The 18,079-nt window shown below is 37.7% G+C and overlaps 1 protein-coding gene across 4 annotated transcripts in view; it reads right to left on the minus strand.

Moving 5' to 3' along the window:
• Window positions 1-6,897: 6,897 nt before the first annotated feature.
• Window positions 6,898-18,079, minus strand: part of LOC127420681 (receptor-type tyrosine-protein phosphatase U-like) — a 426,908-nt gene continuing 415,726 nt past the window's right edge. For all 4 annotated transcript variants that reach the window (XM_051663146.1, XM_051663144.1, XM_051663145.1 and 1 more), the window contains 3 exons: window positions 10,383-10,540; window positions 8,731-8,866; window positions 6,898-8,516 (listed from right to left, as the gene is read on the minus strand). In XM_051663146.1, coding sequence (XP_051519106.1) covers window positions 8,454-8,516; window positions 8,731-8,866; window positions 10,383-10,540 — 357 coding nt within the window. In that variant the 3' untranslated portion in view covers window positions 6,898-8,453. The remainder of the gene's footprint in view (window positions 8,517-8,730; window positions 8,867-10,382; window positions 10,541-18,079) is intronic.

Below are 18,079 nucleotides of genomic sequence, written 5' to 3' on the forward strand. Positions count from 1 at the left end.
GTTTCCATCCGCTGAACTGCCGCTCACTGGATGTTTTTTGTTTTTGGCACCATTCTGTGTAAATTCTAGAGACTGTTGTGTGTGAAAATACCAGGAGATCAGCAGTTACAGAAATACTCAACATTGTTGGTGCCAGACGGGCTGGTTTGAGTAGAGTAGGTTTTCATCTTTTTTTTTTTTTTTTTTTCATTTAGAAATATTTGTTATTTGTGATTACATATTAAAACAGAAGCCCTAGCCATTCTAATACCAACATATCCTGACATCATATCCTGTTGGCTGTATTCACTGCATGGTCTGAAGTCATTTTCAAGCTCAAAGTGTGTGCGCACCTTTAAAGGTGGAAGAAAGTGTAAACAATGACTTATGCAAAGCACATAATTCATTGAGTGCAAACCATGTGGAACATTGTGAAAGAATGTTCCCCCACAGTACATCAATGTTAATTTTAGTTTAGGAGGTGATGAAAGTTTGGCCTTGTAGATGAAGGTATTGTGTGAGATGCAATAGAGTGTCCAGGTTCCTATAATCACACTCAAACAGACACCATGTGCTTCTGCTTCCTTCCAAGGCACACAATGGAGCTCAGTGCACTAGAAACCGTCATTAATTTGGTTGTTTTTTATAGCTTTAGTAAAATCAGACCTTCAGACATCCATGAATATTGACTCATAAAGGATTTGGTGGTCAACAAAGACAAACCTGAAGGAGTGAATCACATGAAAACATGTTCAGATCACATTTCACTTGCATTTTGCATCAAGAAAATGAGGCATATTTTGTTCCATTAAAAAAAAAAAAAAAAAAAAAAAATTTTTTGTCTAGTTTCACTTTGAAAATGTGTCTCCAAACCCCTGCATTTGGTTAAATTCACTTGCACTCTTTCCAGTGGCTTTTTAAGGCAAAAATGCATCCTCTATAAATGGCCCCTAATACGGTAATTTTTCTTGTATTGCTGTACAAAATTACTGTAAAATAATGAGTCTTTTTAATCATAAATTATGGTCAATACAACAATAACAACCATGTTGTATAAATACTTTTCACATGTAAACACAATGTAAACAATATACATATAACATAATATAAAATATAATTTCACAATGCAAAACATCATACAGTTAAAATTATAATGTAAAAGAGACATTTTTTTTTTTTTTTTTATTACCATAGCGAGAATGATCATTTTCCACATTACGTTAATGACAATTACTCAGTGTGCTTAATCATGTAACTAATGTCATAATACTAAAATAACAGTACTGACTGGCATTTTCAAGGCTTTGGATATCTTTTTTATATATTTTCCATCTTTATAAAGTTCCATTACCTTGTTACGCAGGTCTTTTGACAGTTCTTTTCTGCTCCCCATGGCTCAGTATCTAGCCTGCTCAGTGCATCCACGTGAGAGCTAACAAACTCATTGACTATTTATACACAGACACTAATTGCAATTTAAAAAGCCACAGGTGTGGGAAATTAACCTTTAATTTCTATTTAAACCTGTGTGTGTCACCTTGTGTGTCTGTAACAAGGCCAAACATTCAAGGGTATGTAAACTTTTGATTAGGGCCATTTGGGTGATCTCTGTTATCATTATGATTTAAAAAGGAGCCAAACAACTATGTGATGATAAATGGCTTCATATGATCACTATCCTTAAATAAAAGACAGTTTTTTTGCATGATCAGTCATATTTTCAAAATCAATGCCAAAATTTCACAATTTCTGCCAGGGTATGCAAACTTTCGAGCACAACTGTGTGTGTGTATATATATATATATATATATATATATATATATATTTAGCCAAATACATTTAAACTCAGTTTTTCATAATTCCTGACATTTAATCATAGAAAACATTCCCTGTCTTAGGTCAGTTAGGGTCACTACTTTATTTTAAGAATGTGAAATGTCAGAATAATAGAAGAGAGAATTATTTATTTCAGCTTTTATTTCTTTCATCACATTCCCAGTGTGTCAGAAGTTTACATACACTTTGTTAGTATTTTGTAACATTGCCTTTAAAATGTTTAACTTGGGTCAAACATTTTGGGTAGCCTTCCTCAAGCTTCTTACAATAAGTTGCTGGAATTTTGGCCCATTCCTCCAGACAGAACTGGTGTAACTGAGTCAGGTTTGTAGGCCTCTTTGTTCGCACATTCTTTATCAGTTCTGCCCACTGATCAGATATCAGGTGTCATGGGCTTTGTGATGGCCACTCCAATACCTTGACTTTGTTGTCCTTAAGCCATTTTGCATCAACTTTGGAGGTATGCTTGGGGTCATTGTCCATTTGGAAGACCCATTTGCGACCAAGCTTTAACATGCTGGCTAATGCCTTGAGATGTCGCTTCAATATATTCACATAATTTTCCTTCCTCATGATGCCATCTATTTTGTGAAGTGCACCAGTCCCTTCTGCAGCAAAGCACCCCCACAACATGATGCTGCCACCCCCATGCTTCACGGTTAGGATGGTGTTCTTCGGCTTGCAAGCGCCACCCTTTTAACTCCAAACATAACTATGGTCATTATGGCCAAACAGTTCAATTTTTGATTCATTAGACCAGAGGACATTTCTCCAAAAAGTAATATCTTTGTCCCCATGTACTCTTGCAAACTGTATTCTGGCTTTTTTATGGTGGTTTTGAAGCACTGGCTTCTTCCTTGCTGAGCAGCCTTTCAGGTTATGTCGATATAGGACTTGTTTTACTGTGGATATAGATACTTGTCTACCTGTTTCCTCCAGCATCTTCACAAGGACCTTTGCTGTTGTGCTGGGATTGATTTGCACTTTTCACACCAGACTATGTTCATCTCTAAGAGACAGAATGTGTCTCCTTCCTAAGCGGTATGATGGCTGCTTGGTCCCATGGTGTTTATACTTGCGTACTATTGTTTGTGCAGATGAACATGGTACCTTCAGGCATTTGGAAATTGCTCCCAAGGATGAACCAGACTTGTGGAGGTCCACAATTTTTTTTTTCTGAGGTCTTGGCTGGTTTCTTTTGATTTTTCCCATAATGTCAAGCAAAGGGGCACTGAGTTTGAAGGTAGACCTTAAAATACATCCACAGGTACACCTCCAATTCAGTACACCTCCTATCAGAAGCTAATTGGCTAATTGCCTAAAGGCTTGACATAATTTTCATCAAGCTGCTTAAAGGCACAGTTAACTTAGTGTATGTAAACTTCTGACCCACTGGAATTGTGATATAGTCAATTAAAAGTGAAACAATCTGTCGGTAAACAATTGTTGGAAAAATTACTTGTGTCATGCACAAAGCAGAAGTCCTAAACGACTTGCTAAAACTATATTTTGCAAATATTAAATCTGTGGAGTGCTTAAAAAATTAGTTTTAATGACATAAATTTCTGACTTCAACTGTGTGTGTGTGTGTGTGTGTGTGTGTATATATATATATATATATATATATATATATATATATATATATATATATATATATATATACACACTACCAGTCAAAAGTTTTGAAACACTTACTCATTCTTTATAATAATTTTTTTTTTTTTTTTTTTTTTTTTCACATTTTAGAATAATAGTAAAGTCATCAAAACTATGGAATAACATAAATGAAACTATGGGAATTAATTTGTGACTTAATAAAATCCAAAATAAATCAAAACTGTGTTATATTTTAGCATCTTCAAAGTAGTCACCCTTTGCCTAGAATTTGCAGACGCATACTCTTGACATTTTCTCAACCAACTTCTTGAGGTATCACCCTGGGATGCTTTTTAAACTGTATTGAAGGAGTTCAGGGTTGGGAGGGTTACTTTTGAAATGTATTCCACTACAGATTACAGAATACATGCTGTATAATGTAATTTGTAATGTATTTCGTTAGATTACTCAAGGTCAGTAACGTATTCTAAGTACTTTGGATTACTTCTTCAGCACTGGTAAATTTTTTCACTTGTTTTGACTATAAAAACTCTGCCAGTACATTAAGACAAAATACACGTTAAAAATACATTCTCTGAAAAACCGAAATATCTTATGCAGTGTTGTTTCTAAAACAAGATAAATCAAACTGATACTGTTTTAAGGATTTTTAGATATATTACAGGAAAACAATACAAATATTATTATCAAGAATATGATTTTTGCCTTAATATCAAAGGTCTTATTTGAAAAAAAGAATTTATGATCCAACGTGAATTTTCTTGATAAACAAATATGATCGTGCCTGGTAACATGTGCATGTAAAATGGCTAGAAATAGCATTTTAGCTTAACATAAAGCTGACAATTTCCACAAGGTTTATTTCTATTTCTTCTGCTCCAAACTTACTTCAAACTTACTTCTCTGTCTGCTCGTATGAATGTAACACATCATAAGAAAGTGTTTCACCACTGTTCAAATGCACTTTGGATCACATCATTTATATGTATAAATGTTTCCATCTGAAAGGACTAAATATTAAATGACACAAATGACAATACAATGCAAAGTAATCTCTTCAGTAATCAAAATACTTTTTGAATGTAACTGTATTCTAAATACCAATGATTTAAATTGTAACTGTAGTGGAATACAGTTACTTATATTTTGTATTTTAAATACGTATTCCTGTTACATGTATTCTGTTACTCCCCAACACTGAAGGAGTTCCCATCTATGTTGGGCATTTATTGGCTGCTTTTCTTTATTATTTGGTCCAAGTCATCAATTTCAAAAACTTTTTTTTTGAAATAATATTTCATTTTTATAATGAAATAAATTTATATGGTGGCACAATTATATTTTTGTCTACAAAACTCATTTTAAACATTTAAGCATACGCCTTCAGATCAAAAGATTTTTAAGATTAAGAGAAACATTTCAGTCAAGTGTTTCAAAAGTTTTGACTGGTAGCGTATATATAGTGATTCACGTGCCATGGGTTGCCCCCTATTGCATGTGGGTTGGAGTATCAATAGATAAATGTTGTTTGATGAGCTGAGAGAAGTCATTTATTTGACCGTATCAGACAATTGTAAATAAACAGCATTGTGAAAAATAATAAGATCAATACATCAGTAAGAGTCATCCATCGTCAGCATTGAAAGCCACCGGCCTATTCAGCGGTTTGATAAAAAGCCTATTAAAGCATGTCTAATTAAATGATAAGACCAAATGAAATCACACGTTGGATAGATTTGCTCCTTTTTGCAACCCGAATAACACCCTCATAGGCGGTGCATTGAAGCAAGACCTTGTGAGCCATCGAATAATCACAAACAAACACAGCTACAGGCATGTCAGCAAGTGACAGCCACCACGTAAATTGATTTACCTTTTATATTGATACACTGAGACGTGAGAGGCTAATTTGATTATATGATGCATCGTGACCCATCAAGTCTAAGCTTGTTATGATACAGTACTTAAAAACAAAAATACATCTGACTCAACTAAAGTAAGGTTAACATGGAACAGAGAAACCATACAGAAGAGACTTATCGCAATACTGCAGCCTTATGAAAAGAATATTAATAGGATTAATAACCATAGTTCTCTGTCATGTACCATCTGATAAATGGCCTGTATGATAAATATGCTTTTAAAGAAAAAGCAAACCAACAAAGAGGTCAAGTGGTTATTATTCTAATTTCTGTTGTTGACATAATCACTCATAATTGCTACTCAAGGACAATGTTTTTGCTCAAATGTTGCTTTGTCATGGCTCAGACGACTTCATGGAGTTTTAGGACTCATATATGTCATTTAAGTTTCAACTTTTTGACATACTATTTATTTAATTTAATGTAATATACTGTAGATCTATAAAATTAATGTGGATAGCAAAGCTCAGATAGTTTGGTCTTGGAAGACTTGTCTGAGAGAAATGTTTGAGTTTGTACTGAAATCTTTGAAGCACTAAAATAGTCAAGTCATATATTAAATGAAAGGTCACGTTCTTGGGAAAGCGAGTACATATTTTTTTTGCTCTAACACCACAGGTCGAATGACTATCAAAAAATGACAAACTGAAATATCTCTGTAAGAAAACAAAGACAAACGTCTCATGTCTGCTCTGATCATTGCTTCTGTAAGCCCCAATAAGCCACAAACTCTATATCATATCTTACATTAGGATGTTTTCTTCACAGTGAGCCATTTTATACTTGTCTGTTAGCTTGTTTGGGTAAATAGTCCAATGTTATGTCTCAGATGTCCAGAACAAAGTATGCAGTCCAGCAGAAAAAGCATGATAACATTTTCAGCAAAACATGTTCTTGCCTACTGATAATGAAATGTTATAAAACAGAATCGCAATGCTTAGGATCTCAGCTTTCTAATGACACCTAGATTTAGCTTCTAGTCCACTCAGAGGCTGAGATATTCAACAAAACACCACTGAAGGTGCACGAGATCACAAAATAAACTGAATGTCTATGGATGAACACATGGTGAGTGCTCAGCTATGTTAGAGCGCCACCAGTATTTCAGATCTGTATTTTGTAATGGAAGGTAATTGAGGGAAATGTATTTTTCCTAGTACTTGCTGACATTTAGTGGAATAAATTAACACTTTTTGAAGGGATATAGAGCAAACAGCATGAATTACTGGCTTTCAAAGACAGCATAAAAATGTATGCTCAACATAAGGGGATTCTGTAAAATGAGACCAATATTTTTGCAGTTAGTTCAATGTATATGTGTAAGCTGAGCTTTTACATTTTGATGTGAAAAATACAACAGACTTAAGCATTTGCTTTCCATGTAATCTCACTGCTGCCTTGAAAAAAGAAAAAAGAAAAAAAAAGAGAGAGCTGATTCAGATACTAAAGAAATCAGAGATTTGTGATTTTTCAATTAGAGAAAAAAAGTGATTGAAAAATCAATGCCAAAAATGACAATGAGATCAACATTGGAATGTTTTATTCTTTCATGTTACATTTTTTTAATTAATTTTTTTATTACAAAATAAAACACAATGAATAAATACAAAGATAAAAAGCTATTTTTTTTATTTTATTTTTTTTTGTGAGTGCCTCACATTATTCCCATAGTAGCTTTTTCATTTTTTTCATATATTTGCGTAATTTTTCGCTATTTTAATGTGCGCCCAATCAGAGCGAGTGCCTGGCATTAGAAACCCAAAGCAGACGGGTCACAATGGATTGCAATGAAAAGTGTAACAGGCATGCAGATCCATGAATGATCCACTTCTTATGCACACACACGCACGCATACATGCAAACTTACACACACACATTCAAAAATGAGTTGGCACATAAAAGACAACATCTAGAATTTTTTTTTGTTTTGCAAAATATAAATTATATATATACACACAAAAACAAGAAATAAACCCTAAAACCTTCTTCATTTCTGTTTTTACCATCAAAATACTTAACATTTCATAAAGGTGAAGCATGTAATTTTTGCAACACTAGAATCACCAAAAAGGAACAGACAAAAAAAAAACTGCTTTCAGTCATTCAGTAAGCAACTGAATTTTGAATGGATTATTCAAAAAAAAAAAAAAAAAAAAAAAAATGCAAGCTATTTGTTCCTTTGATAATTAAAGTGATTTATTAATGTATGCAAAAAAGAGGGTTTGTCTAAAATGCTGTTGTAGAAGTCTTTATTCACTTTGCAAAGTTTGGTCAGTCCAATTTTCAAACAGGTGTCCCTAACACTTCCTCTGTCTGTCATTAGTTTGAACAAACAGATAGTCCTGCCCCAAACTCACACCATTGGTTGAATCAATGTTGCTGTGTTGGGATGGATGGGCCGACAGAGCAATGTTTAGAAAGCCACTGAGCCACAGTGAGGCTCTTCAGAAAATCAACCAAGGAATGGCTTCCTTATGGTTGTCAATGCATATTTATCTTGGAAACGCTAAATATATAAACACTGAAAAAATTTCACACATCACCTTTAAGTATAAAATGAAAACAAAATCTCCATCAACCATCACATTCTCACATTCAAGTCCTTCCTAGTAAAATCAGGTGCATCATCACAGTAGATCACACCATGTACAGAGTATAACAAACCACGTAATGTACAAACATAATATCACCCATTTTATCACTGTTGCCGTCGCATGGTTTTGTTAGGTTGCAACGTGTTTTCCTCCTTTGTGGCAGAGAGAGGCAGAGCTCTGTGCCAGTCTCATGACCAAAGATGTATGTTGTCATCTTAACGTCATTAAATCTCATCAATGCCCTCAAATGTTTGGCAGGAATATCTGGCAAGAGGAACCAGCTGAGGAGAAAACATCAAAACGAAAAGTGCACATAGGACGATATACACTGAAGCTTAAAGAAATGTGCCAAGTCTTGCAGTCCCGCTCTTGACTAAGATGTGCATTCTCATTGGACAAAAGACAGGCTCATTAAAACTGGCCAAGATTGGCCTATGTGACAGGAAAAAGAGGAGGCGAGATGGAGAAAATGGAGCCAGTGTTGATCAAGTCATGAGCTCTGGTGTTATCTGACCTCCAAGCAGTCCAGGTACTCCAGAGCCAGCTCGTAGCAGAACCGGTACTGCTCCTGCAAACAACAGCAAACTAGCATAAACTTCTTGCAACATTCACTTACACTATACTATATATATACAGTACTTCATAATCTGACTAGATTTGTGAATTTTCAGAAATGTGTTTGCCCACACAATTACATGTTCAAAGGACCTATCAGCTTGTGCCATGCAGTGTCATTTATACTTCCATTAACAAGCAATTCTTCAAATGATTTACACACTAACCATAGACTCCACCATGTTGGGCTTGGAGTTCCGTAGAGTCTTCACAGCGTAAAACACGTCAACCATGTTGTGATGATGCACCATCTCCATTATCATGGTGCAAGCGCAAAAAGTGCCACTACGTCCACCACCATTCCTGGAAGACATACATCATTTCATTAGCTGCTCAGAGAAAAGAAGCTGCTTGTAACTCATGAAGGAGAGAGATGGTGCAATACATTTTCACAGCTTATGTGGATTATTGTATTAGAGATGTCTGCAAGGGATTACTATGAAAGAGGCACATTTGTGCCACCAAGTGCTGCCAGGCATCTGCAAATATTTTGAGCATGAAGGAATGGAGAAATGTCTGGGGAAAAGTCATGTAATAAAACTGTCACATCGTACTGAGCTAAGATCATTTCCCTAAGGGCTGCTGATAGAGGAAGGGCACCCTCACACAGATGCTTTGAAGCCTGATACAGTGCAACTGCAATACACTCTCATTAACAGAGGGAAGGCTGTGTTAAACTACAGACCAATACAGGTGGCAGTAGCCAGAGGCCAGAGCATTGATAAGTCAAATTGAGGATAATGAAGACATAAATAAATAAATAAAACAGAGATAAGCACTTCACTGTCTGGTGTCTTCAACTAGTGGCGTCTGCAGAAAAATGCACTATTCATAATACACCGATCAGACACAACATTAAAACCACCTGCCTAATATTGCATAGGTCCCCTCGTGCTGCCAAAACAGCGCCAACTTGCATCTCAGAATAGCATTCTGAGATGCTATTCTTCTCACCACAATTGTACAAACGGTTATCTGAGTTACCGTAGACTTTGTCAGTTCGAACCAGTCTGGCCATTTTCTGTTGACCTCTCTCATCAACAAGGCATTTCCGTCTGCAGAATTGCCGCTCACTGGATGTTTTTAGTTTTTGGCACCATTCGGAGTAAATTCTAGAGACTGTTGTGTTTGAAAATCCCAGGAGATCAGCAGTTATAGAAATACTCAAACCAGCCTGTCTGGCACCAACAATCATCCATGCGATTATCTAATCATCCAATCGTGTGACAGCTATGCAGTGCATAAAATCATGCAGAAATTTGTCAGGAGCTTCAGTTAATGTTCACATCAACCATCAGAATAGGGAAAAAATGTGATCTCAGTGATTTTGACCGTGGCATGATTGTTGGTGCCAGATGTCTGGTTTGAGTATTTCTGAGATGCGGGTTGGCGCTGTTTGTCGACACAAGGGGGACCTACACAATATTAGGCAGGTGGTTTTAATGTTGTGACTGATTGGTGTATAAGCACTTGCTTATTGCTGTTATTATTATTATTTTATTCTTGCTGTACTGAAAAACATTGCCTGCACTCTTTTTCAGCTGTCTTTTCACTCTTTTTTTTTACAGTGTATCATGGAAGTGAGTGGTTGCTGCAGTGCTCTTCTGGCGCGCTTTGTATACCGCGATTCTCTGGTTGGTGATTCTCTTCATAGTCATGGCCAGGTTTTTGAGTGTACCCTGAAATAAAATCTTGTTGGTACCATGGCTAACTCTGAGGTGAGTACAGGAGCATCGGAGACCTTGATTTTATAATCAACACGAGAAAGTGTAATTGGCCTCCAAATCGCATTTTGGAAACTGAGCCGAATGAAACTTACAGGCAGTGCACTATAGTGCGACCGTCACCACACTCCTTCTGCCACTTCTGCACTTGTGCTAAAAGGTTTAAGAAGGCTTGCTTGGAGTCTGGAATTTCACGATAAGCTGACCAGCGCAGGAACTGGAAATGTCGCACCACCAGATGACCTTCCTGCAACTGAATGATTATGACAGAGGGAGAAAGAAAGAAAATGATTAAGAGACTGTTAAAGAAGAACAACAGAAAGTTGAAGAATTTACTGCCATTTTCCATGAATAGGGAACAATTTGCTGTCCCAATACTTTTTCCACTACAGGCACAAATCCCTTGTTTTTGTCTAGAGGGAACTAAAAGGTTATGTTTGATAAACTTAAAATGAATATAGCATGTAAAGTAGTTTGTTTTAAACACACACAAATATATACTGTATATATATATATATATATATATATATATATATATATATATATATATATATATATACAGTTGTGCTCAAAAGTTTGCATACTCTGGCACAAATTGTGAAATTCTGGCATTGATTTTGAAAATATGACTGATCATGCAAAATAACTGTCTGTTATTTAAGGATAGTGATCATATGAAGCCATTTATTATCACATAGTTTTTTGGCTCCTTTTTAAATCATAATGGTAACAGAAATCACCCAAATGGCCCTGATCAAAAGTTTACATACCCTTGAATGTTTGGCCTTGTTACTGACACACAAGGTGACACACACAGGTTTAAATGGCAATTAAAGGATAATTTCCCACACCTGTGTCTTTGAAAGTAGTGTCTGTGTATAAATAGTCAATGAGTGTGTTAGCTCTCACGTGGATGCACTGAGCAGGCTAGATAATGAGCCATGGGGAGCAGAAAAGGACTGTCAAAAGACCTGTGTAACAAGGTAATGGAACTTTATAAAGATGGAAAGGATATAAAAAGATATCCAAAGCCTTGAAAATGCCAGTCAGTACTGTTCAATCATTTATTAAGAAGTGGAAAATTCAGGGATCTCTTGATACCAAGCCAAGGTCAGGTAGACCAAGAAAGATTTCAGCCACAACTGCCAGAAGAATTGTTCGGGATACAAAGAAAAACCCACAGGTAACCTCAGGAGAAATACAGGCTGCTCTGGAAAAAGACGATGTGGTTGTTTCAAGGAGCACAATACTTGTTGACCCCTCTCCAAACATAGCGCTTATGGTTGTGACCATAAAGCTCTATTTTGGTCTCGTCACTCCAAATTACAGTGTGCCAGAAGCTGTGAGGTGTGTCAAGGTGTTGTCGGGCATATTGTAACCGGGCTTTTTTGTGGCATTGGCTTCTTTCTGGCAACTCAACCATGCAACCTGTATTTCTCCTGAGGTTACCTGTGGGTTTTTCTTTGTATCCCGAACTATTCTTCAGGCAATTCAGATCCCTGAATTTTTACACTTCTTAATAAGTGATTGAACAGTACTGACTAGCATTTTCAAGGCTTTGGATATCTTTTTATATCCTTTCCATCTTTATAAAGTTCCATTACCTTGTTACACAGGTCTTTTGACAGTTCTTTTCTGCTCCCCATGGCTCAGTATCTAGCCTGCTCAGTGCATCCATGTGAGAGCTAACAAACTCATTGACTATTTATACACAGACACTAATTGCAATTTAAAAAGCCACAGGTGTGGGAAATTAACCTTTAATTGCCATTTAAACCTGTGTGTGTCACCTTGTGTGTCTGTAACAAGGCCAAACATTCAAGGGTATGTAAACTTTTGATCAGGGCCATTTGGGTGACTTCAGTTACCATTATGATTTAAAAAAGAGCCAAACAACTATGTGATAATAAATGGCTTCATATGATCACTATCCTTAAATAAAATGCCAACATTTCTGCCAGGGTATGCAAACTTCTGAGCACAACTGTATATATATATATATATATATATATATATATATATATATATATATATACTGTATATATATATATGTGTGTGTGTGTGTGTGTGTGTGTGTGTGTGTGTGTGTGTGTTTAAAACAAACTGCTTTCCATGCTATATTCATTTCATGTTTATCTAACATAACCTTTTAGTTCTCTCTAGAAGGTTATGTTAGATAAACATAAAATGAATATAGCATGTAAAGTAGTTTGTTTTAAACACACACAAACACACACACACACACACACATATATATATATATATATATATATCAGACACACACACTGTGAAAACATATTTGCCCCCATCCTCATTTCTTCTGTTTTTGTGTATCTCATACTAAATTGCTTCAAAAATTCAAACAAAATGTAACATTGTTTTATGTTTTCAGGCAATCTGAGTAAACACAAAATACAGTTTTTAAATGATAATGTTATTTATTGAAGCAAAAAATACCAACTGGGCCTGTGTGGAAAAGTATTTGCCCCTTAGTTACTAAATCCCCAAATCTATGAAACTGCATTCTTAATGGGATTCAGCTGGACTAGACACACCCAGGCCTGATTACTGCCAGCCCTGTTCAATCAAATCAACACCTAGATATAAATTTTTCAGCAGCATGAAGTTAGCTAAAAAGTCTCACCCAGTAGCACACTATGCCAACGTCAAAAGAAATTCCAGAAATGATGAGGAAAAAGGTGATTGAAATACATCGTTCTGGGATGGGTTACAAAGCTATTTCAAAGGTTCTGGGACTCACAGTGAGAGCCATTATCTCCAAATGAAGAAAACTTGGCACAGTATTGAACCTTCCCAGAAGTGGCCGACCTTCCAAAATTCCTCCAAGAGCACAGCGACGACTCATCCAGGAAGTCACAAAAAAGCCAAGGACAACATCCAAGGAACTACAGGCTTCTCTCGCATCAATAAAGGTCAATGTTCATGACTCCACTATCAGAAAGGCACTGGCCAAAAATGCCATCCATGGAAGAGTGGCAAGGCGAAAACCACTGCTAACCCAGAAGGACATAAAAGCTCGTCTGAATTTTGTTAAAACACACCTTGATGCAGTGTTTCCCAACCTTTTTTCTGCCATGGTATACTTTTTACGACTAAAAAAATTCTACGGCACACCACTATCCCACATAGGTTAACAATCATCAATATTTTTCCTTTTCAAGAACTTGTCCATGTTTTCTGTCCATCTTAGTAGCGTGTTTACTTATGTTTGAAATTCGGCTATGCAAAAAAAAAAAAAAAAAAAAAAAAAATGTCACAAAGGTACGCTGTGTGAGGTCACAGGTGGCAAGAGCGCTAAATGGGTAATGAAAAAACTAAAAATTTGCTTCTTTTCTAATTTGTAGATTTGTTCTTGCAATGCCACAACAAATTACAGGGATGCAAACTCATGAGGGGTGAAACAGTTATATTAAAAGATAATTTTTTTTAAAGAATAAGCTAAAAGCACCAATTCCAGCAATTTTAGTGATTCAAGTTTACAATTGTGCAGAATTAGCTGCAATATAAAGAGTATTTTGGTGAGGCTTGCTTCTGTTTCACAAATTTGTTCAATTTTATTAACTGATTAGTTTAGTGACCCCTTCTGGAAATGTCACTAAGAGGTGACAAATGAGCATCTTATGTGCTATGAGTGAGTCAGTGAATCATTTTGAGTCGTTCACAACCAAAATCTACGAAGAGACTTTATAGTGTTTAAGCATTAAAAGAACAAAGCAGATCTATAGTCTCCTTCAGACTGAGCATTATTTTTCATCCAAAAAAACAACAATAATAGTCTAATAATAGTGAGTTTTAATAACGTCCTTACCTTCTCCTTAATTAAAACTTGCATGGCTACAAATCTACTGACTTCAGTATAAGAATTATAAACACAATGCAGATCTACGGTATCATTTTCCTATAGTAGCCTATTTAAACTGCTGAGCATGGCTTTTATCAGAAAAGACCACAATAATAGACAAATAATAATCATTTTGTGTTTCAATAATGTTCTTTCGTCACTGTAAAGCGCATTCGAGTTGAGTCGAGGCGTCAACGCTCCATTCAACGCCAGCGTCAAGTGCCGCATTGCTCTCCACATGACAAGAGTTTCATAAAGTGTCACGGAGGGGCGATTTTACGAGTTTGCCACTGTAAAAAAGCAGGAGGTGTGCACAATAAACATTGAAAACATGTATTTGGAAGAGAGAAAAAAGCTTGCAGTTACTTTGATAGCAGAAAGTAGGCTAATAAAAGGACTTGTTTATGTTTAGGTCTAAGCGTTTTCTTGGTGAATTTAAATTGGATCAATAACTGGGGTCTCTGATATTCGTAAACGATAAGGTAATATTAATTAAAAGAAATTATGGGACATTCAATGTCTCTTCACAAATTTGGACAGTTTTTAAATATTTCTTGTTGCTTAGTATTCTCAAAGACATTATTGGTGAAGCATAAACGTGTGTGTGAAAAACACTTTGGTGTAAAGTGGCGTCACTTCATAGACTTCAGTGTATTCTGCAGCGCTGACGCGAGTCATGTGAAAGACCCTTAACATTAGGTCATTGCTCTTCACAATCACAAAAGTGACCGATTATGGTTTCAAAATGGCAAATTTCTCAGAAAGGTAAGGAGTTTGGATCCCTGAAATTATTATTATTTTTTAAAAAAATAATAATTTCATGCATTTATTTATTTTGTGGAATTTGATAATTTTCCATGGCACACCTGACAATCTTTCACGGCACACTAGTGTGCCGTGGCACAGTGGTTGGGAAACACTGCCTTGATGATCCTCAAACCTCTTGGAAGAATGTTCTGTTGACTGATATGTCGAAAGTGGAACTGTTTGGAAGACAGGGTCAAAATCACTTTTAATGTCACACAACCATACACACAAGTGCAATAGTGTGTGAAATTCTTGGGTGCATTTCCGAGCAACATAGCAGTCGTGACAATGATAAGACATATACCAATCTACAATAAACATCAAATTTACACAACACAATTTAAAATCTAATATACACATTATTACACACAACACAATATACAAATAATAACATACAATGTACATTATACAATACACACAATATAGAATACACATTATACAATAAAAAAATAGTATATATAGTATATATAAAATGTACAATTGGTTGTGTTTTACTGTACTGACATTCAGGCTGTCGGCTGATAGTCAGTTGCCAGTGTGTTGTTAAGAGAATATAACTTACGACAGTCCAGTGTGAGATAATACGATTAATAAAGTGCAGTGCTGATGTATATTGATATCGTGAGAGATCAAGAGTTCAAAAGTCTGATTGCTTGGGGGAAGAAGCTGTCATGAAGTCGGCTGGTGTGGGTCCTGATGCTGCGATACCGCCTGCCTGATGGTAGCAATGAGAGCAGCCCATGGCTCGGGTGGATGGAGCCTCTGATGATCCTCCAAGCTTTTTTCACACACCGCCTCGTGTATGTGTCCTGGAGGGAGGGAAGCTCACCTCTGATGATGTGTCTGGCAGTTCGCACCACCCTTTGCAGGGCTTTGCGGTTGTGGGCAGTGATATTGCCATACCAGACAGTGATGCAGCCAGTCAGGATGCTCTCTACAGGATGCTGATGTAGAACCATGTGAGGATGTGGCGGTTCATTGCAAACTTCCTCAGCCGTCTCAGGAAGAAGAGGCACTAATGAGCCTTCTTCACAACGGCCTCAGTGTGGACAGACCATGTGAGTTCCTCAGTGATGTGGACACCCAGGAACTTGATGCTGCTGACTCTATCCACTGGTGCTCCATTGATGGTGATGGGGCTGTGTTCTCTATCTCTTCTCCTGAAGTCCACCACAAGCTCCTTTGTCTTACTGACATTGAGGGAGAGGTTGTGCTCCTGACACCAGCATGTCAGAGTGTGCACCTCCTCTCTGTAGGCCGTTTCATCATTGTCAGTGATCAGACCTACCACCATCGTATCGTCAGCAAACTTAATGATGGCACTGGAGCTATGTGTTGCCACACAGTCATTTGTGTACGGGGAATACAGGAGTGGGCTAAGAACACAGCCCTGTGGGGCTCCAGTGTTGAGGGTCAGTGATGAAGAGATGTTACTGCCCATTCTAACCACCTGGCGTCTGCTTGACAGGAAATCCAGGATCCAGCTGCACAGCGAGCTGTTTAAGCCCAGAGCCCGGAGTTTCTCATCAAAGCTTGGAGGGCACTATGGTGTTGAATGCTGAGCTGTAGTCTACAAACAGCATTCTCACATTTCACAAGTGTTCCTTTTGTCCAGGTGGAAGAGAGCAGTGTGTATTGTAGAAGCAATGGCATCATCAGTGGAGCGGTTGTTGCGGTAAGCAAACTGCAATGAGTCCAGTGATGGCAGGCAGCACAGAGCAGATGTAATCTCTGATTAGTCTCTCAAAGCATTTGCTGATGATGGGGGTCAGAGCAACAGGACACCAGTCATTTAAGCAAGTGATTTTGGATTGCTTTGGTACAGGTACAATGAAGGACGTTTTAAAGCATGTGGGGACTACAGACAAGGAGAGGGAAAGGTTGAAAATGTCCGTAAAAACACCAGCCAGTTGGTTCACGCACGCTCTGATGACGTGGCCCGGAATGCTATCTGAACTCGCAGCTTTACAGATATTCACCCGTTGGAAGGATCGGGTTACATCCGCTACAGAGACAGAGAGTAAACTAACCTCTGTAGGATCGGCTGCAAGAGCTCTCTCTGCGTGGGCTGAGTTATTTCCCTCGAAACGAGCATAAAAAGTATTTAGCTCATCCGGGAGAGAGGCAGCGGTGTTCACGGCGGAGTTTTTATTCCCTTTAAAGTCTGTGATGATATTAATTCCCTGCCACATGCTTCTAGAGTTGGTGGTGTTAAACTGTCCTTCAATCTTGTTCCTGTACTGGCGTTTTGCTGCTCTGATAGTTTTTCGGAGGGCATAACTGGCTTGTTTATGCTCCTCCGCATTCCTGGAATTAAAAGCGGAGGTCAGCGCATTAAGTGCCACGCGAACATCGCTATTAATCCAAGGTTTCTGGTTCGGGTAGATCCGTATTGTTATGGATGGAACAACATCCGCTACACATTTTCTGATGAAACACGTTACGCTATCAGTGTACACCTCGATGTCGTCATCAGTGGCAGACCGGAACATCTCCCAGTCCGTGTGATCAAAACAGTCTTGTAGCATAGAGTCTGATTGGTCCGACCAACACTGGATCGTTCTGAGGGTGGGTGCTTCCTGTTTCAGTTTCTGCTTGTAAGCGGGCAGAAGCAGAATGAAAGAGTGGTCCGATTTGCCAAATGGTGGGCGGGGGAGGGATTTGTAGCCATCCTGGAAAGGAGAGTAGCAATGGTCCAAAACCCAGTCCCCTCGTGTGTTGAAACTGATGTGTTGGTGGTATTTTGGTGCAATTGATTTAAAATTGGCTTTGTTAAAGTCCCCGGTCACAATGAACGTGGTCCCAGGGTGTGCGGTTTCCTGCTTGCTTATACTCCCATACAGTTCCTTGAGTGCCCGGTCTGTGTCGGCTTGTGGGGGAATGTACACAGCAGTGATAATGACCGCTGTGAATTCCCTCGGTAGCCAGAATGGTCGACACAGAAGCATGAGAAATTCCAGATAAGGAGAGCAGAAAGACTTGATAGAATGTACATTCCTCTGATCACACCAGGATTTGTTGATCATAAAACATACACCACCACCTCTGCTTTTACCTGAGAGGTCTTTCGCTCTGTCCTCTCGGTGCACGGAGAGCCCCGCGGGTTCGATGGCTGAATCTGGA

This window comes from Myxocyprinus asiaticus, chromosome 30, assembly GCF_019703515.2.
Source record: "Myxocyprinus asiaticus isolate MX2 ecotype Aquarium Trade chromosome 30, UBuf_Myxa_2, whole genome shotgun sequence".
Lineage (NCBI taxonomy): Eukaryota > Metazoa > Chordata > Actinopteri > Cypriniformes > Catostomidae > Myxocyprinus > Myxocyprinus asiaticus.